At 37.7% G+C, this 19,950-nt stretch overlaps 3 protein-coding genes across 6 annotated transcripts in view; 2 read left to right on the top strand and 1 right to left on the bottom strand.

Annotated features, from left to right (window-relative positions):
* Positions 1-7,820: 7,820 nt before the first annotated feature.
* LOC117793314 (probable 28S ribosomal protein S25, mitochondrial) lies at positions 7,821-8,624 on the top strand. Its single transcript, XM_034633604.1, has 3 exons — positions 7,821-8,035; positions 8,111-8,305; positions 8,369-8,624. Exons 1-3 carry the CDS (start codon positions 7,899-7,901, stop codon positions 8,538-8,540), a joined length of 504 nt encoding a protein of 167 aa, XP_034489495.1. The 5' UTR covers positions 7,821-7,898; the 3' UTR covers positions 8,541-8,624.
* LOC117793313 (probable RNA-binding protein 18) lies at positions 8,552-9,585 on the bottom strand. Of its 2 annotated transcripts, XM_034633601.1 has the most exons (4): positions 9,534-9,585; positions 9,353-9,471; positions 9,050-9,263; positions 8,552-8,943 (listed from the first exon to the last, which is right to left on the bottom strand). In XM_034633601.1, exons 1-4 carry the CDS (start codon positions 9,543-9,545, stop codon positions 8,641-8,643), a joined length of 648 nt encoding a protein of 215 aa, XP_034489492.1. In that variant the 5' UTR covers positions 9,546-9,585; the 3' UTR covers positions 8,552-8,640. The 2 variants fall into 2 exon arrangements, with proteins under 2 accessions (XP_034489492.1, XP_034489494.1); XM_034633603.1 differs by lacking the exon at positions 9,534-9,585 and having other exon boundaries at positions 9,050-9,217; positions 9,353-9,477.
* A 1,204-nt stretch (positions 9,586-10,789) lies between these two features.
* Positions 10,790-19,950, top strand: part of LOC117794158 (kinesin-associated protein 3) — a 76,764-nt gene continuing 67,603 nt past the window's right edge. For all 3 annotated transcript variants that reach the window (XM_034634669.1, XM_034634668.1, XM_034634670.1), the window contains exon 1: positions 10,790-11,127. In XM_034634669.1, the coding sequence (XP_034490560.1) occupies positions 10,832-11,127 (296 nt within the window). In that variant the 5' untranslated portion in view covers positions 10,790-10,831. The remainder of the gene's footprint in view (positions 11,128-19,950) is intronic.

Here is a 19,950-nt window from a genome sequence, read left to right as displayed (position 1 = left end):
TTCAAGGTGTGGTAAAAATAGACAAAATTTGAAAAGGCAGCTATTACAACAATAACATATTCTTTCAAGTCGTTTTTGCCACTCATTTTACCGGTAATATCAATGTGCCACGGTATATCTACTTTGGGTATCAGATGTAGCTCTGCCTGTATTTTTCCACTAGGTGGTTTTCATAATTTATACAAGATGCAGCTTTAAATAAATCTATGGACATACTTCGACATATTTTCGAACCAGTGATATCCATAAACCATGTCTAATGTCTTTTCCCATCCCAGATGCATAATAGATTCATGAACGTGATTCATCACTGCTCATCTAAAAGCTTTTGGTATTACTGGACTTACCGTGTTTTTGTATTTTCCTATGTAATATTCCCCTTCTTAATTCATATGTTCTTTCAAAGTTTTCGGATAGTTGGTTATTTCTTTATTTTGACGAAATATTTGATATCTCAGGGTTGTTTAGAAACTAACCAGTTGTCAGTTACCTCAGTCAAATTCATTGGCTATTCAATTATTTTATTTAGGCACTTAGTTTCCCCAGGCAATAGATTAAGAGAAAGAAAATCAACGTGCGCCATTCGGTCGCCTTTTTTCATACTAGAGATCAAAGTCGAATAACTGTAAAAATACCCACCATCTAAACACTTTTGGAGTAAGGTCCAATTGCAAATTTAAGTTCATGTAAATAACGACGGGAATGTTTAATTGCGTTAACGACTGCTAGTGTCGGTAACTCACATGAATGATATTTCGATTCAGGAGGACACGTACATTTATTGTAGTATTCCACAGCAAGGGGCTTATGGGGCAGTATCGCGCTTGCATCCGTATGAAACTCTATTGAATATAGTCGGTCAAATATGAATAAAACTGGTGGCTGTGTCAATACTGTGATTATTTTAAAACGTTTTTTTTTTCATGTTCTGGTAACCAAACGAAATCGACGTTTTTCTCTGAAGTCAGTAAATACAGTGACTTAAGTGTCTCCGAAAATGTTGGGACAAACTGTCGAAAATATGAAGCCAATCCTATAAATTGTCTTAATTGTGAAACGGTTTGTGGAGGTGGCAGCCCTATCAATGCTTGGACCTTTCGCGCATTTGGACGGATTTCTCCGTTACTTATTTCGAATCTGAGATACTCTATGGTGGTTTTGAGAAAAGAACATTTGGTTACATTGAAAGAAAATCCAGCATTACTTAACGTTTCCAGCACTGTCCGCAATCAATCTAACGCTTCGTCATTGAATTCGGCCATAATCAACCCATCGTCAATGTACACGACTGCATATGTACGCGCAAGTGTACCTAATGCTTTCATTATGGCTCTTTGAAATACAGAAGGTGCGTTTTTCAGACCAAAGGGCATGGTCAAAAATTCAAACTGCCCTTCTGGTGTAACAAAAGCAGTACGCTCGATTGAATTTTGCCACTTGCCATGTCTACACAAGAGAAATGTCTTGCAATACGAAGCCTGGCTATCTGGTCTGAGATAAGAGGCAATGGATACTTGTCAGCAATTGTGTTCTCATTCAACATGCGATAGTCCACGCAAAGACGGTGGTTGCCATTCTTCTTCCTAATTAACATCATAGGACTAGCGAAAGGTGAACTACTGGGTCGGATAATGTTTGATCTCAGTAATTCAATAATTTTATACCGTACTCCTTTTTCTCATCCTCGCTAAGCCGATAAGGGCGACGTTCCACTGCCTTTTGTGGATCTATTAATCTAATTTCCAACTGACCTGTGGTGACTCGAGTCTTTGGAATTCCATCTAAAAACCAATCATAGAAACATTTTAAGATATTCCTAAGAGCTGTCATATCTGGCTCATGTAAATTGATATTAGTTTCTACAACATCTTCATATTTTGTCAAACTTAAATGATCTACTCTTTTTGATTTATAAATTTTAAATTGATTAGCATCGATTGTTACAACAAAGCCCTGACTTAGAATCTCACGGCCAATCAGCACATCATAATTAAGATATTTAACCATGATAACTTGCAAAAAAATCTCAAAACAGTATTGATCAACATTTATATTACTTAGAATTTGCATTGTATTACAAATAGAATCATTACTTATGCCATTCAATTTTACAATATTGTGAAGTCTCTTTTCCTTAAATTTATCAGCAGCACTTTCCTTGACCAATGAACATTCAGCTCCCGAGTTGAAGAAAATTGGAATAGACTCACCAGATAAACTTATTGTTCCCGTTGGTGGATCTACGGTGCAAATATTAATACGCTTCTCAGAAGTCTTTCCGATTCCATTTGTTCTCCCCTTCGAACATGAAGATGCGTAATGCCCCATTTAGTCTCATCTAAAACATTTGATGTTGGCCCGATCCTTTGCTCCAGACGTGCTGCTCTCGTTGTAACTCTTTTCCTTAGCGCCATCTCCTTTCTCCAATATGTTCCTTTCCACCTGGACATAAGTCGGGTGACGATTCTGCTGCCATATTCAGAGAAATCTTCACCCGACTTTGGACGACCGTTCAAAACATTCATTAGAATGGCAGCAGATGTCTCAATGCCAACAAAGCGTTGAATAAACAGCTCCTTAAACTGTATCCACTGTGACGCGCTGCCTTCTAAAACCTTGCTTAATGATATGTTGGCAAAGCGAATCCCACTTCTGATGTCGGGGTAGTGGTATTATTTTCCATCGTCGTCAATAACGTGTGTCTGCACAGTAAGTTCTGCTCGTTTATTTTGTGGCGCGTTCAAGAACGTCTGTTCGCTTTAGACCAGCGGTGGGCACGAAATTTGCAATCGGGAGCACTACAACAACATCTACAACAAACACAACTTCTGAAGTCATAAATCAAAGCAAAATGAACACTTTTATGACTCTCTGCGTCGCGACGAAAATCTGTGTGGCTGTTGTTGGTTTTAGCAAACCAAAACAATTATACACTAAAAGAAGTTCTAATTAATTTTATTTGCAAGTCGAACGCTTATTATGTGGTAAAAATCAAAACGCATCAAAACACATCAAAACCAACTTTACTTTTTCACACAGTGTACAAAACGCTGCTGAAGTCATAAATTATAGCAAAATGAACACTTTTATGACCGTACGCGTCGCAGCCGAAACTCGAGCATTTGCTGTGTGTTTGATGTTAAGTTTTATTGGGGGGTCATAAATGAGTTGCGCGCGGCGTCAAAAGTTGTTGTTGTAGTCAGAGCACTGGGAACAGCAGGAGCAAGGGCTTGCCCACCGCTACTTTAGACGCTACAACCAAAAAGAAAAGACGTCTCCCTGGAAACATGAAGTTAGCTATCTCTGTCCGTCTCCCTGCTGCTATGTTATCACTTTATTGCAAACTAGTTGCAACAACATGTCGCCAACGAAAATGTAAGCGGATGTATGTGCAATGGTCAACATAGTCTGATTCTGCGGCATATCTAAAATAGCTTGACCTAATACTTTCATACATTGAGCATTGTACAGGCCAAACCGCTTAAGCTAGATGTTTAAAATTTGGACACAATATACCTACGATAATTTCATCGGGAAATTCGGCCTGCAAGTGCGTCAAAATCGAGGTCAAAGTTCGCATTTATTGTGATTTACTTATAGCAGTGTTTGGTTAGCCGGCGGGCTCAGTACATAGGTAGTGCGGAGGATAGTGTATAAGACCCAGGTGCAAGGAGGCACGGATTCAATTCCCAGACCAAGCAAGCTTTTTATTTTTTCATTTTATTTTATTAATATTTTTTTAATTTAACGACATTTACAATTTGCTCAAAATCGGGTTACTATATCAGATAACTGATATAGGAATCATAGAAACAATTGCTATATTTTAACCAGTCTCACAGATTCGCTTTTGCACGCCAAATCTAGAATTTTCTGCCACATCTAGCATTTTCCCGTCACATCTTGCCTTTCCCCGTTAAATCTGGCTTTTTGCCGGCCAAGTTCAGCTTTATTCCATAGCCAAATCTGGCGACTTTTCCCAAACTCCAACTGCAGGGTGACATTTAAAGCAGCGGGCAGCGTGAATATAACACAACCACACAAAAAAAAAAGTGTTGTTCTGATCTGGGGGTCTCACTATGCTTACTATTTGGTTTTGGGCCGCTGAATCCGAATTTGAAGTCCATTTTGCACGTCAGGTTTTCAATATGGCGGAAACTTGTTTGAAAACTTCATCGGATTTGTATGAAACTCGTTTTTAGGGGTTTTGGTGGTCGCTGATTACAAATTTGAAGTCAATCAAAAAAAATTCAAAATGGCGGATCCCATATGGCTGACACTTAATTGAAAAACTTTCATACGAATCCGATGAATTTTTCAAAAATTGACATTCGGCACTGCGCAAAAAGTAATTTTTGTGTACAAAGAATTCTGTAAGCCGGGCACCACACATGTTTTGTTGATTCTAATATCCGATCACATTAACTTGTTTGTATGCAAGAAAAAAATAAAAGTAGCAAAAGTATGTGCAAGAGAAGTCATTTCAACTGCAGTTTCTGTCATTTAACAGCAAAGGGTTGATAGCTTCTTATTCAAATCAGACTATTACTTTTTTCACCGTTCGTACGAAGCAATTATTATCAGTTATCATACGTTATGAAAAAAATTTGAAATTTTTATTCGTTGGAAATTTCTTGCTGACTGAAATAAATAGCAAACATTTTTTAAAATATAACTTTATTTTGTAAAAGAAACGAATAAATGTATGCACGCTGCTAGGTTTGGCAGAAAAGTTCGATATAAAAAAAGGTTTTTAATACTAAAGGTTAAATTTAACCCGACGTTCATATGGCAGCTAAATAATAAAGTCATCCAATTTAGACCTTATTTGAACAGGGTGTAACATTTAGTAGAAAATACATATTCTGTGAAATTGGTTGAGATGGCTCAAAAAACAAAAAACAAATTTCATTCTAATAGTTAATTTGCATCTGATTGTTCCAATAACAGCTATATGATATGGTTACCCGATGTTGACAAAATTTGGTCAGGTTGTAATAGGCAGTCTCAAATACACAATCTGTGAGTTTGGTTGATATGTTTTAAGAAACAAAAAAGTTTTTCATACTAAAGGTTAAGTTGAGCTTGATTGTACCTATGAGAGCTATATGATATTGTAACGAAAATGGCAACCTTGGGCATAGCAGCCCAAGGTTGCCATTGCAGTAACGAGTTGCCAGTGAAAATAAAGCAGTTCGCTTGTCGCTCATCAGCTGTTGGCGGCCGAACTGTCACACAAGTTAAGCTCAGGAGCGACCCTGCAAGCGGGGAAATGCAAACTTCCTTTTCTTTTTTGGAGCCGCGATCAAGCCGGTGTAGAAATAAAGTGTAATCTTTGTAAATACACGACACCCTAAAATAAAAACATTGCGTTTTGTGTTCTGTTCCGCCATTCTGGAGCTTCACAAGTAGGTTTTGTGTTCCTGCCAGGTGGAACTGCCAATTGGCCTGTAATTTACGCGGCAACTTTCCCACACCAAATATAAAATCCGCTCGACCAACCGCCAGTGACGGAGCGGAGTTCTTACTTTCGTTACAATATAGTCATCCGATTTTGAATAAATTTGGTCAGGGTGTAACATACGGTAAAAAAAACACAATCTGTGAGTTTGGTTGGAATAACTTAAAAAACAAAAAAGTTTTCCATACTAAAGTTGAATATAAACCCGATTGTTCCTATTGCAGCCATATGATATAGTAACCAGAGTTTGACCGAATTGTAAAATATCTTAAAATCTTAAAATGGATATCGATTCAGGGGAAATCTTGTTAATAAAATGAAATTAAAAATAAAAATGAAACCTTGACCTGGGACTCGAACCGCGGACATCTTATGTAACCAAAATATATTGCAGGTCGAATTTTCCAAAACGCATTCTTATCTCCCGATGAAATTAACTTAGGTATATTGTGTCCAACTTTCAACTATGTAACTTCAGCGGATTGGCCTGTGCAATGCTAAATCAGTGAGTGAATGAATCAAGCAAACGAATGAGTAAAAGAAACGAATAAATGTATGCACGCTGCTGGGTTTGGCAGAAAAGTTCGATATTTGCCGTGCAAATGCGAATCTGTTAGTTTGGTTAAGATATTGCAAAAATTAAAATAGTTTTTCATACAAATAGTTTAATTGAACCCGACGTTCATATGGCAGCTATATGACTTAGAGCTAATTTGAACAGGGTGTAACAATAAGTAGAAATTACATATTCTGTAAGTTTGGATGAGATAGCTCAAAAAACAACACAAAATTTTCATACTAATAGTTAATTAGCATCCAATTGTTCCAATGGCAGCTATTTAATATAGTTACCCGATGTTTACCAAATTTGGTCAGGGTGTAACAGGCAGTCTCAAATACACAATCTGTGAGTTTGGTTGACATGTCTTAAGATACAAAAAAGTTTTTCATACTAAAGGTTAATTTGAGCTTGATTGTACCCATCACAGCTTTATGATATAGTCAAAATTTGGTCACGGTGTAACATATGGTAAAAAAAAAAACACAATCAGTGAGTTTGGTTGAAATAACTTAAAAAAACAAAAAAGTTTTCCATTCTATAGGTGAATCTTGTAATATATTGTAAAATTTAAAAAAATGTTAATAAAAATAAATTAAAAAATAAAATCTTTCTCGGTATGGGTTCGAACTTGCAACCCCGTGCGCGTGAGTCTACGACACCATCCTCTGCACTACCTACTAAACCCGCCGGCTGACCAAACGCTGCTATATCTAAATCAAAATAACTTGGCTTCGATTTTGACACACTTGCAGGTCGAATTTTCCAAGACGCCGTCTTATCTCTCGATGAAATTGTCATAACTTTGCTGTCCCAAAATTTTAAACTTGTATCTCGTGTCATTTGGCCTGTACAGTGATACATGAGTGAGTGAGTAAAAGAATGTACAGGACGAACAGCTTTATATTAATAGATACAAAAGAACACGAATATTGGCATTCTGCATTGTGCGCAAAAAGGGTGGGCTTCTTTGTACATAAAAATTACTTTTTGTGCAGTGCAGAATGTCAATTTTTGTGTTTATTATTTTTCAATTTATTTAATTTAACCGAAGCAAAACTTTTTTTTAATACTAAACCCGATAAGCCGAAATTATTCTTACCGAAATAACTAATGTAAACAATTCATATATAACGGTCAATATCGGTTCAATCAAGTATTAAATTCAATTATGTTGCTAAGGTGTAATCATTGTTTTTCAACATAAATTTTATTTTTATTTTAATTTCAATCATAGTCACATAAAGAGATCTTGTTTTTAAAAAATAAAGAGTGTCTCTTACAAATAAACATATTTTTAAAAATTTTAAACCAAAGTGTGCTTTTTTTATAAACCGAATTCATACCGGTATTTCGAAACCGAAACCAAAAATAAAAGTAACGGCTACGAAACCGATAAACCAAGATTTTCGTTAACAATAACAGAAACCCTTACTGATACCAATATTCGATTCGGTTTTATATCCTGAAAAAATATCAGGTATATGAATATTTTGACCACCTTTGCTTGCTTTGCTCGCGGTGAGGTGAATCATAATCTAATCGGAATCTGCCTCAGAGCTCATTTCGTTAATACTTTATGTGTGAGCAGATTTTCCTTAAACTTAAGTTTGGCTAGAAACTTCTTATTGTATTGACTGGTTGTGAACAGCTGATCGATGAAATCAAATTCTAAATAAAATATATTCTGAATCTGTTTCAGGAATACCCTAACTATATTTAAGCAGACCAACTGCAAGGCGAACGCAATATAGTTCATGAGTGACTGAATTAGTTCATTCCTTTGTCTTAATTCTTCATTCGTTACACAAGTGCCAATATTATTAAATTAATATTTCAAACGATTTTCGACATAAATTGAGCCTTAAAACCTACAAAATGCCGTTTATGAAGGGACGAGAGCCCATCCGACGCACGCTGCAATACTTAAAAGCAGGCCGGCTGGTTTTAAAGGATAGGATACGCATTTTCAGTGTTAACTACAACACATACGGCAACCATCATGCTGGAGCCAGGTAAAACAGAGTATTAACATACATACACATATCATCACATTTAAATTAACAAGTTCTCTGCGTGTTTATTTTTAGGGATTTTGTGTTCTGGAACATACCGCAAATACAGTTTCAGAACCCGGAAGTGCAGGTCATTACACTTAAGAATAAGACGCCGTCACCTTATGTGCGCTGTTACTTTGACGACGGCCGAGATATACTTATTGACATTGATAGTCGAAATCGAGACGAGATCATCGAGCATTTGGTCAAAGTGGTTGGCAAGACGCGGTGAGTATATGCTCATATAAATATATGGTAATACTCAACTGATTTTAATTTAATGATTTCCAGAGAGCAACTAGACGCTGAAGCGCGTCTTGCGGAAAGCAAAGATAATCCGGCTAACTTCGGGTACGGTTCTGAACGACATTGCATCTGTGAAATACCCGGTCAAGTTTCGTGCTCTGGTACAGTGCCGTTACCCGAGCACATGCGTGGCAAATATAGACATGCTCCCAAATAGTACGCAACTAGTAGAGTGCTTGTTACATTTATTACGAATGAGTCCATTATACCTAAATATATTAAAAAAAAAAAAACTTAAAAATGCACTGTGATTTCAATCAGCGTCGTTTAGAATTTGGTCGATGATATGGCGCAGATGATTTCGATTTACTATATTTTCCATGCGCCCCGGAGCGTTGTAGGGCATCGCGATCCTTGTTAAATTGATAGCGTTGTATAAAAGGTACGTTAGACTCGCGTCCAGTAGTATTTAGTTCCAGATTATCATCAGTCTGTCGCTCCAAAATCTTGAGTTTAGCTTCGATGGCCCGAATCGCTTCACTTTTACTGATCTTTTCTTCACGTCTGCCGCTTCCTAGTGCGGGTATCTCAATTCGAGGCTTTGGCCGTTGCAAATCATCCTGAGAATAAACGTATATTTGCATATGTATTATGATGATTTGCTTAAGCTGAACCCTACATACATGTACACAACTTTAAACTTCAGCGATAATCGAATCTACTTACGTATTTGATGTTTTTGGCAAGACGCACAACTATCGACCGACTGCCCACATTAGTTCCGTCCAGCCTTGTGAGTGCGTTTGTGGCGCCCTTGTTCTGTGCGAATGTGACAAAAGCGTATCCTCGTGACTGGCCGACCATCGGTCCGCCCTTGTGAAACAGCATGTCAAACTTTTCAATAGCGCCGCATTTTTGCATAAGTTTGAGAAGTTGAAACCGATAGTTGTCAAATGCAATGTGTATATTAGCACAATCTCAGTCATATTTCGTCGATTTCGACGCTCAATCGTACAGTTCACAACTTACTCGGTAATACGCGCGTCCAAATTTCCGACCCAAATGCGTCTATGTTCTTCAGAGTTGACATTCAATTCCACTGAAGCATTTTCGCTAATACTGCTGAGCGCAGCGCTTGATGAACTGCTCTAGATAAATAAAAACACATATATTAAGGTACTACTCACTTTGCTTTGTTGATTGGACTTACAGCATTCATCATATTCGCGGCTGGATACTAGAGTTAGGTCGTTTCGTTCTGTAAAGTTCAAATGAACAGGTCATTGAAATGAACGAGTGAATCTATTCAGTAGAGTTGGGATGTGCGTCAAGTTAGCAACGGTTCGCCAGCAACGAAAAACGGAACTTGGGTCATGAGTCGGAACCAGTTATGAATTTCATAATTTTCAACTGTTTTACGACATTAAATTTTGCATTTTAGTATATTTCCCATTTTAGCTGAAATCACATACATAAAACAACGTGGCAGAACTTGTACATTAATATTAAAATGTGGCACCGCTTAAAAAATCGTTGCTAACTTGTTTAAGCGCTCGGCCCCAGATGCACGCTATGTGGGAAGAAAGGCCCCAACGTGGCAGTAAAATTGGGGCCTATCTTCCAACATATCGTGCATCTGGGACCATGACTTAAATAATTGAAATATATGTAAAAAGTTAGCATCGAAATTATTTAGCAGTCAGCTTTCTGCTGTAGCCATTCGCATATAACCCGAGCCATATCACCCAGTTTTCTGTTGCGTAGTAGTTCAGTTAGTTGGAACTACCAGTTCGATAGGACTTGCTCATGAACTTTTTGGGGTTAATTTACAAAAAATTAATTTTCTAAAAAACTGTCTGATAACTTTCTTTAAATTAAATTGAAAAAGCTTCTCCAAACTTGTAGCTTTAATTTGCTATGTGCCGCTTTTTGGGCTGCTCTTCCTGAGAAAATATATTAAGGTTTGAGAACCAGGCATATATTTTGGCGGTCATTTTGTATGAGCCTTTCACTCTGGTAGCTGCGTTCTTTCCAAAATATCTCAAAAACGTTCTGATAACTTTGGTCTCATTAGAAAGGTGAAATTGTAGGCTTAAATCGTGCATTATCGGTTTTCGGGGCCATCCTCCCTGAGCTTAGATATTTAAGAAATGGTGAAAATTTAATTTCTTTCACTTTCTTTCTTTACTTGTTTCACGCAATTCAAAGGCTGAAATTTCCAAAATATTGCTAAAAACTATAAGTAAATCAATTTTCTATAATTCTTCATCATTACTTTATTGATTAATGTCGAAAACATTTAATTCTTGAGCCAAGATCCGTTTTTCGTTGCTGGCGAACCGTTGCTAACTTGACGCACATTAAATAATACCACCAATATAGAAAATAGTTCATGAATGAGTGATAAAGTTTGCTCGTTCACTTAACCATTCCGTTCATTCGAAGTTATTGTGAACGAAACGACACATCTCTTGTATGTGTAATAATCGGTTTTGAGTGTCAACGCGAATGCAACTTGTTTTTCTGCTTATCTTCCAAGTTACATCTGTCTTTGTGTTGCTCATAATCGTTATTCATTATATTTACTACATAATAAATGCTGTTGCCGGCGGTACACATAACTACACTGGCTCAAACGGAACATATGCCAGCACCATTACCACAATAAATCCATATATAACGCAAACCATCAGAACAACAAAACAGTGCAACATAGTAAAAGTTCCATTGTTGATTCTAAAAACCAAAACTTATTTAAGAGCGAGAAAAATGCAATCAAATGATGATGCAAAATTTATTAAGAAGTGAGTATTATAAAAATGTTGAAAAACAAAGTCTACACTCACAATGTGTAAATTCATATCAGACATTAAAATACGATTTTCCTGTGCTATTGACTTAGAAATTTTCCCCTAGCACTGTTTTTTTTTTTTTTTTTTTTTTTTTATTGATTTTTCATCATCCTCAACCTTTAACCACATACATAGTTTGTATGTATGTACATTAGAGTGCATCGATTTTTGTATACCCTGAGTCAGAAGGGGGTGTGGCAGAACCCCCAAAGTATATAAATTAAGTAAATAATGGTTATCCTTTATTTTTATATGATATATTTTTATTTTATATAATATATTTATTATTCATTCAGACATAACTGATTCGAGCAGCGTATGAATAATGTTGTTGACATGTTGTCTCAAGGCACACAAATTATGAACTAAAAATGAAGACGGCATAAAGTTATTTATCAAGCTAGTCAGCGTTTGTGCTAGAGTCAAACCGAGTCGCGTTAACTTATGTTAACTACTCCCCCCTCAAGTCAAGGCCGCTGCATCGTTGATGATGACTATTCCGTCATCTACTCATGTGATTGCGTCTAGGTTGCTTGGCTGAATTTCGCAATGGGCTATACCGCCAGCATGAAGTTCCTTAGCGCATGAGCTGGCCGTTGATCGTTGACAAAATGTCGTTCTTGCGGTGACTGTGCAGATCTCCAGCCCGTAGATTCGTGCCTGGCATTCGGCGGTAATGTTGTTCTCCACTAGCAGCATATGGCTTTCGTGGGCGACAGGGTAGACTGTAATTTTCTTGCAGGTGTGTTTAATTTTTGGAAAAGAGATTATAAAATATATCATGTTTGTGGATTGTAGAGCCTTAACGGACGAAACGGTCGGCAATGGAACTATCTGTGGGCTCTTCAAACCAAACGAATTTTAAGTCTGCGTGGTGTAAGATGTTTGGACTAACAATGTTAGCTTTAGCGAGGGTAATTGCGAGCATTATGTTTTGCAATTTCATCAGTAACATTCTGTTCCTGTCCAAAAGTGTTTCGTATAAATGGCCAGAATCGATTTGCCTTTCCTTTGTGACCTTCAAAATTTGGTTTACCGTGCAGGTAAGTTGATTGATCTGATCCTGTACCCTAGTGTTTATTTCTACCTCTCTATTGTTTGAATTTATTCATGTCCCATCACCAAAACTGATCTAAAATGAGGTGCCAAGTGGCGTAAAATCTTATATCCTATTAGTTTAACATAAAAGAAAAATGCGTAAAAATGAAAAACTGTTTGCTCTACCTCAAGTTGTCCTTGAGGACCACCCTCCCCATAATGAGAACTGTGGTTCCCAGGTCAGCTTCCACGGCTCGCTCTTTACACAAAGGTGTAGGTTTGTTCACCAACACCTTTTCCCCAACTTCAAAGACCCTATTCTGTCGAGAGTAATTTTCCCTAGCTCTCAGTGTGTCTTGTGCCTTCTTGAGCTTGTTCTGAATTTTCATTTGTGATTCGACTGAGAGGGAACAGACAACATCAACTGGTCGTTCATCAGTGACTGAGTGGACTAAAAAATTGAGAGCGTCAGAATCCCCATCTAAGTCGTCAGCTATTTGTGCCTCAGCACTTCTTACTGCCGCTGCGTATTCCTCATATCCACATTCTTGGCTCTGAGTGGTGTGATTTACCCTTTGGCGCCTCTGACCCGTTGCTCGGTCGGAGGTGTTTGTTCTCTTGTACGCCTCCGGGTTACCCGAGTTGACGTACGCTGTCGCCTGCGATGGCATCAGAACTCTAGACATTGAAGGGTCAACGTCCTTTGGTTGCGGATCATTGTTGCCGTTGCTTTGCCTACCACTACGCTGGTTAGTCTGTTTGGGCTGTCGGGACTTTTGTTGCCGCGTGTAATGTGGGTTTTTTGCAACGGCAGGCTGTGCTTTGACTGCATCCGAGCCCTTTTGTCGTTGCTGGAATCGAGGCTTTTGGTCAGGCTTCCGAGCCCTATCCTCAATACTTCTGCCATAGTTTGCTGCGAAGGTTTACCCTTCATGATTAGCCTCGATTTCTTGTGCAAGTGCTAAAGCAGAGGGGAGATCGAGCGGATTGAACAGCAGAGAGCCTACGCTTAAGGCCAGAGATAAATATGAGCAAGACATCACCCCTAAACTTCTCGCACATTCCCTTTGCTAGTACCATGTCGTATGTCATGTTGACCTTGTTAATGAGCAAGGTGAGCTTTTTCTCGGCGTCATCATAATTCTGAGGCAAGGTAAGCTGTCCCTGCCTGAGGGTGCCCATTTCTTGTTCTATGACATGGACCGGCCTCTTGTCACTATAAGTGAAATCTAATCTGTTGATGATAGCATCAAAGTTTAAAATCGTGGCAAACGAAGACATAACTGCGTCAGCCGAGCCCCTTATCTTGCTTCTGAGGATTATCACCTCCTGATAATGGCGAGAGCTGCCATTATATCGTCTAAATATTTTATACGTTGCCATTGCAGCTTGTCGCCATGAAACATAAGTTTCTTGCGATCCCGAGAACTCTGCTAGACACTTGACCGCATCTTGAAGCTCGTCGCTGCGGACGTTTTCAACGATTTGTATTTCTTCAAAAACCTCGACTGGAGGCGCTGTGACTTTCAGGTCTGTTACCTTTTCTGTCAACTCGGCAATTTGCCGGTTGAAGTTCTCCCTAGGGCAGCTGAAACGGCTGCCTCGACTAAAAACCTGAGTTGCTGGGGATCCATATCTGCTCCGTTTGAATGCACTAGTTTTTTTTTCTGAGTGCCTTCTAGATCTGGGTCCACCCTAATATCGTTGCTATCTGAGTCCTCGGAGTCAGACTTGCTCAAACTAGGATCCCTATATTTCTCGAATGCCCTTCTCATAAGTTAAAGAAAATTACCACTAATTACAGAATCAGATTATGACAGATGACAGAAAAAGATTATTTATCAAAATACCAGAACAGTCAATGGCCAATTAGATTTGCATAACACAACGACTAATATACCATATAGCACAACACGAAATAGAAAATTATTTAATTTAATTTTTTTTTTTTAATTTCTTTCTTTTTTTTCTTTATTTTTTTTAATTTTTTCACGCAGTACTTAAAAATTTGAGTGGATGAAAAGCTCACTTCCATGGCTTATGAATTACAGGGTGCTTCTATTCTTATATCAGAAAATATCTGCAGGTGATGCTGCCTCCCTCGCTGCGGTCACGCACAAAAAGGTTTTCCAACGCTGCCCAGATTATCTTGCGCGCTACACTGGTGGCACACCGCTGTCCAAAGAGCTCTAGCGGCTTCGGTGTATAAAAAAATAATTTGTGTAATTTAGCACACGTGCACCGACCAAGTTGGCGTAGGTCAGGCACACTGCACTGCACTTAACGTAAATTACGCTATACCGTCACAACGCAAAACACAGGTTCAGATTTCCTTTTTATCTGTTTTGAATACTTTTGTTAAGTTGCTTTCTTATGTGTGCACCGTTGGTACTGCAACACAAAGCACAGGTTCAGATTTTTCTTTTTATTTGTTTTGGATACTTTATGTCAAGTTTTTTTTTTTTTTTTACAGCACATTTCTAGAAAGTTTATTTTTCTTTCTTTTTTTTTGTATTCCTCTATGCGGCTATGCGATTGGGACGGAGCGCGAGATTAAATACCGTTGGTCGCCAATAAAGTAAATAATGGTTATTCTTTATTTTTATATAATATATTTCTATTTTATATAATATATTTATTATTCATTAAGACAACTGATTCGAGCAGCTTATGAATGAGTTAATTATAACTTGGACATGTTGTCTCAAGGCATGCAAATTATGAACTAAAAATGAAGACGACATAAAGTTACTTATCAAGCTACAAAGAATTATTAATGTATCAAGTTACGCAATGCAAAATTCATAGCGGCTGCAGAAACGCTTAGCTTGCGCCTCGCGCATTGTGAAGACATCCGGCCCAGAGCTGAGTCAGCGTCTGTGCTGGAGTCAAACCGAGTCGCGTTAACTTATATATTCTTGATCAGGATCAACAGCCAAATCGATAGAGCCATGTCCGTCTGTTTGAACGCGTTGATCTCAGAAACCATTAGAGCTAGAGACTTTAAACTTGGTATGTAGATTCCTGGATACCATAGGCAGATCAAGTGAGTTTTTATTTTTGGGTCGGATCACTATATCATATAGCTGCCATAGGAACGATACATCGAAAATGAAGTTTAAGTATGAACAAGTTTTTTGTTTGTTGAGATATCAGAACCAAACTAATAAAAGGGGAATCTGGGCTGGTATTATACATCCTGCATGCAAATCTGTACTTGAACTTTGTCGCGATGTTAGTCGCAACTTCAGAACTATGTATGTAAGCACGCTTGCCAAACCCTAAGTAAAAACACTCACGCGTTTGTTTAAGAACTGTGCCACTTATTCGGTTTGTATGAGGTTTTATAGGATATCTTTTGTACTAATTAGACAGACTTCAATATAGTGTTGACAATATTCTTGGCGTACTTCTTCTCATCGTATCTATGTGATCTTATGTTTTATTAGGATATAGTTGACATGGTGTTAAAGTATGTTTGACTCTTTCCAACTTATTTTTCTATGTTATTTAATCTATTATTTAAAATGGGTTAACCATAAAGTTAACGTGTACTTGGCTCCTTTTTACTTATTGTATAGATTAGCGTTGTAATATATTTGACTCCTTTTTTCGCATTCTTGTGTTACATGATCTTACGTATGTTACTAGCGTGTATTTCTTATCTATTTTGAGCACACATGTTCACACATTGGTCTATTATTTCTGAGCGCCAGGATTGCGACCCATGTGGTAATCCTACATTGTAGTGACCCTTTCAAGTAGTTTGTGTCCCAAATCTGTCACGCAACCCGAGGACTGTTCAAACCGTATGTTCATTTATGAACATTTTGCGGGGGGCCATTATTAGTAGTTGTCGTTGGTAACCCGAAATCTATATTAATTTTTTGCTTATCTGTTTTACATTTTCTTATTACATATATTGTACCTATTACTATAATTCCAATGATTATCAGTGTTAAAGATGTGTGTTACATTGTGAAATCCTATGTTTCTTAGCTTGAATTTATCGTGTTTTTGTTCTTCTATTAATATCTTAATTTTATCATTTATTCATCATTATTTGCTAACTTAATTAAAGGTGCTGCCAGATATTCCACGTCATCTTCTGTTGTAATTTCTTGAGATGCGGCTAGTAGATGTTTTTCTTGGCGGGCTGTACATCCTTCTCCTAGTCGCAAAATGCCTTGTCCTGCGATGTGTTTCACTTTGTTGTGCAGAGTTCCACATGTCCGTTCCAGAACTGGCTCAGTGAAAATTTTAAATAGCCATGTGTTTCGGGGTTGTAGTTGTATCCACATATCTTCCGTTGTAATTTGTTGGAATTCAATCTGGGTCCAGACTTTGCTTTAACGTTGATACTTCGCATGAGTTATCGGTTGCAGGTTACATGACGCTAACTGGGTTTCTGATATCAGCGTGTAGATATCCTGGTTGAAGTTATAAACTAGATATTCAGCCTTTATTTGAACTCTGACTGTCCTTTTGTGTTTGACGATTGGAATCGGGAGAAGTCGGTAGACAGTTGCAGATTCCTGGTTGAATATCGAAATCTCGGCATTACTAGTCGATTATGCATTATCATGGCTTGAGCTTCCATTAAGTTATATATTTCGTTCAGCTCTGTACCTGTCGATGCTCCTGGAAGTCTTTGTTTGGCTGGTAGCCTTTCTTTAATGAAATTGATTTCCTTTTTCAGTTGGGACTGTTTAAGTAGCTGCGGATTGATTCTCCCATGATTCAGGTCTATAAATAAGTTTGTGATTGCTGATTGTATATTTTCGCAGTTTTCTATTAGTTGAATTATTTGTGACAACATTATTTGGTAAGATAATGCCATTTGGTTTATATATATTTTTTCGGCTATATCGTTGCGAAGTCTTTGAATCTCGTTTTGCTGTGAACTGCTTGTTGACGTCGTCCGTAGTTTTCTTTAATATATTGATTGTCGAGTCTATTATCGACGTTTGTTCTTTGTACATTTTATGAAGATCTTGTAGGTTGTCAAATACATTTTGGATGTTGGATTTTAACATTGTCCGGTCGTCTGCATCCATTGTTCCAAATAGGATGTGATGTATTGATCCAACAAATTCAAAGGGTGTTCGTCTCTTTCTTTTTATTTTTAGCAGTAATTCGCTGTTGTTTTTCAGTTGCGCACATCTAAAGGCCATGGCTTGAGTCATCATGTGGCATGCTCCTTCGAATTGAACCAAATTTCTGCAGTTAATTGCTATTTCCTTATAGCCATTTATTCTGTTCAATTCTAATATGTATGGTTCCAAATTGTAATGAATAATCAGGATCTATTTTGATGAAATTGTGTCCAGTTTTTCTTAAACACCTAGATATATCATTGCGTCCTTGACGATGGGTGTCAATTACACTTGCTCCAGCTCTTTTTCCTTAAGGCTGGCGACGTTATTCGTTAAGGTAAGAATAAGTAGACAGCTTAATATAGTAACTAATGTACTTGATTCGTTTTTGAAGTCTGTTTTATTATTTTTTCTATTTGTTTTCAATTGACAGATTTTTCCATATATCCCTAGGCGACATTCTTCAATTAGTATGAGTGGCCGTTTTGTAGGCACTGTGATCAGGTATCTGTTTTTCCATTTTGGCCAAAAGCTTATTCTTATTTTTGATATTAATTTCCAAAGTTCTTTTCATGAAACTCTCTGATCCTCTTGAAAGTCGTTAACGTTGGTCTCCCGATTACCAAGTGTCTTGAAGTCAGAAAGTCATTAGATTCATCGGTGTAGTTCATTGGATATAATAGGCGCAGTGTGCTTTCATTAGTTATTATTTTTAATTGATGCTTTTCTGGTTTTAGTTCAGCTTCCCAATTTCTTCCATATTGGGAACTTGCCGGCGGAAAAAAACTCCGATCTTTAAATATTATTGGTAACTTTGAACGAATAATTATATCATCTGCCATTTTTCTTACTTTTTTCGTGTAATTGTCGACTTTATATTCTTTTATATGATTGTTGACGGGACATTCTTTCTTATTTTCGCTATATGGACGTGTAAGATTATGGTCTTGAAGCGACCTCTTCTCTTTATCTTCAACCACCGGTATCTTCAGTATGAGTCTGATATTTGAATCATTTTTTGTTGTGTCTTTAAGGAGACTCATGCAGCTCTCATCTTCGGAGGAAGTTTGTGAAACTTCTCCAATATTCAATAACTTCCCTACATTGACTGCTGGTTGTAATTTTTTTATTTTCGGGTATCTTCCCTGCTCCAGATTGGATCCATCCAAATTTTGTGCGTTGTCCTATAACCTTGTCCTCTTGTTTTAGACCATTTGTAAGAATTTCCGTAAAAATATCCCCTCCAATTAGAATATCAATCGAACTTCGCGTATTGAATGTGGGATCTGCCAGAACTTCATTTGTCCAAAGCTTTTTATTGTATTCAAAAGATTGTAGAGGCTGAGGGCGTACCACTTTTGTTAATACTACTGCGTCGGCTTTAAATTTGTCGTTGCTTGGAAACCTTGGACGAATTCTCAATTTCACGATTGCTTTAGATACTCCAACTAGATTTTCTCCAAGTCCATATATTTCTGTTAGCCTTTTTCGTTTTGTTAAATTAAGTGTTTGCGCTGCTTCCTCGGTAATAACTGTGATTTGCGATCCAATAGTGCCCGAAGGTTGATCCATTCTCCTGTGTTTGACTGTAATGTAGTGTTTGCTGATCTAGTCGTCATTGCCGTTTTAGTTTTATCTACAAAATGCAGTAATTCGTGATGGTTTTCATTGCATTTCTCACAGGTCTCTTGGCACGGCTGATAAAATGTGAATTTGTGGTTTATGCATCTGAAACATATACGTTCAGATTGGACGAAAGCCTTCCTTTCTACTGGCTCTATCTTTTTGAATTTTTTGCAGTTTAGTATGTTGTGACCTGGTATTTTACAATACTCGCATGCATTGTCTACCGTCGTACTCATAATCTTTGGGTTTTCTTTGTAGCTCCTTGGTCTTGATGCCTGGATCATTTGTAAATGTCTTTCCAGGAATTGTATTACATCCTCTAGCGTCTGAATTTCCTTTGTCTTATTAGAGGAAATTTCATACTGCTGCAGACCCTGCCCATCAAATCTCTGATAAGAATGCTAGCATTGAATGGCTCTGCATCCTTGACTGGGATTTCCATTCCTTTTATTGCGTGCAGACTCCTGTTTGTTTGCTCTGAACACTCTTGTCAGATTCACTGTTCATGTTTGGCAGGTCTAAAATGTGCCAGTGGCTTGAAAATAGTTTTCTCGAATTTTCGTATCTATTCTTTAGGATACTTAACGCTGTGTCGATGTGCTGATGTGTAAGTGCCTTATTAATTGCGCCGCTTCTCCTCTTACCAGTTTTTTTAGTCGTATGAATTTTGACTTGATATCTAACTCGCCATTCGTGTCTACCATTTGAGTAAAGGTATCCGAAAAGCTTGACCATGCCGTTATATCTCCAAGAAACGCCGGTATTTCCACGGGTTTTAGCTTAATTCTTTGTTCTGACGGCCGGTTCTCTGTGAGCCATCGTATTTTTCTCTTTTTTCTTCGTTTAGATCTTCATTTTGATCACGTATCAAATTAGTTGCTTGGCTATGTTTTCTTAATTCCTTAAATAGCTCTGTCAGTCTATCGAAATCTTTGATTTCGTCATAATCATTTTGGTGCTGTTTATGGTTTTCTCCAGCACGATTCATCGTTCTTTGTAAGGTGCGAGCTGCTCG

The sequence above is a fragment of the Drosophila innubila genome, chromosome X (assembly GCF_004354385.1).
Source record: "Drosophila innubila isolate TH190305 chromosome X, UK_Dinn_1.0, whole genome shotgun sequence".
Classification (NCBI taxonomy): domain Eukaryota; kingdom Metazoa; phylum Arthropoda; class Insecta; order Diptera; family Drosophilidae; genus Drosophila; species Drosophila innubila.
Note: the sequence above shows the minus strand (reverse complement) of the source record. Positions and strands in the feature narration are given on the sequence as shown.

What these genes read in the sequence shown, in the direction of transcription:
- LOC117793314 (XM_034633604.1), top strand. Translation starts at nt 7,899, where the DNA reads ATGCCGTTTATGAAGGGACGAGAGCCCATCCGACGCACGCTGCAATAC. An exon ending in AACCATCATGCTGGAGCCAG is followed by an intron (nt 8,036 to 8,110) that starts GTAAAACAGAGT and finishes GTTTATTTTTAG; the next exon opens with GGATTTTGTGTTCTGGAACA. An exon ending in AAAGTGGTTGGCAAGACGCG is followed by an intron (nt 8,306 to 8,368) that starts GTGAGTATATGC and finishes AATGATTTCCAG; the next exon opens with AGAGCAACTAGACGCTGAAG.
- LOC117793313 (XM_034633601.1), bottom strand. An exon ending in TTGGACGCGCGTATTACCGA is followed by an intron (nt 9,264 to 9,352) that starts GTAAGTTGTGAA and finishes TGACAACTATCG; the next exon opens with GTTTCAACTTCTCAAACTTA. An exon ending in TTGCCAAAAACATCAAATAC is followed by an intron (nt 8,944 to 9,049) that starts GTAAGTAGATTC and finishes GTTTATTCTCAG; the next exon opens with GATGATTTGCAACGGCCAAA.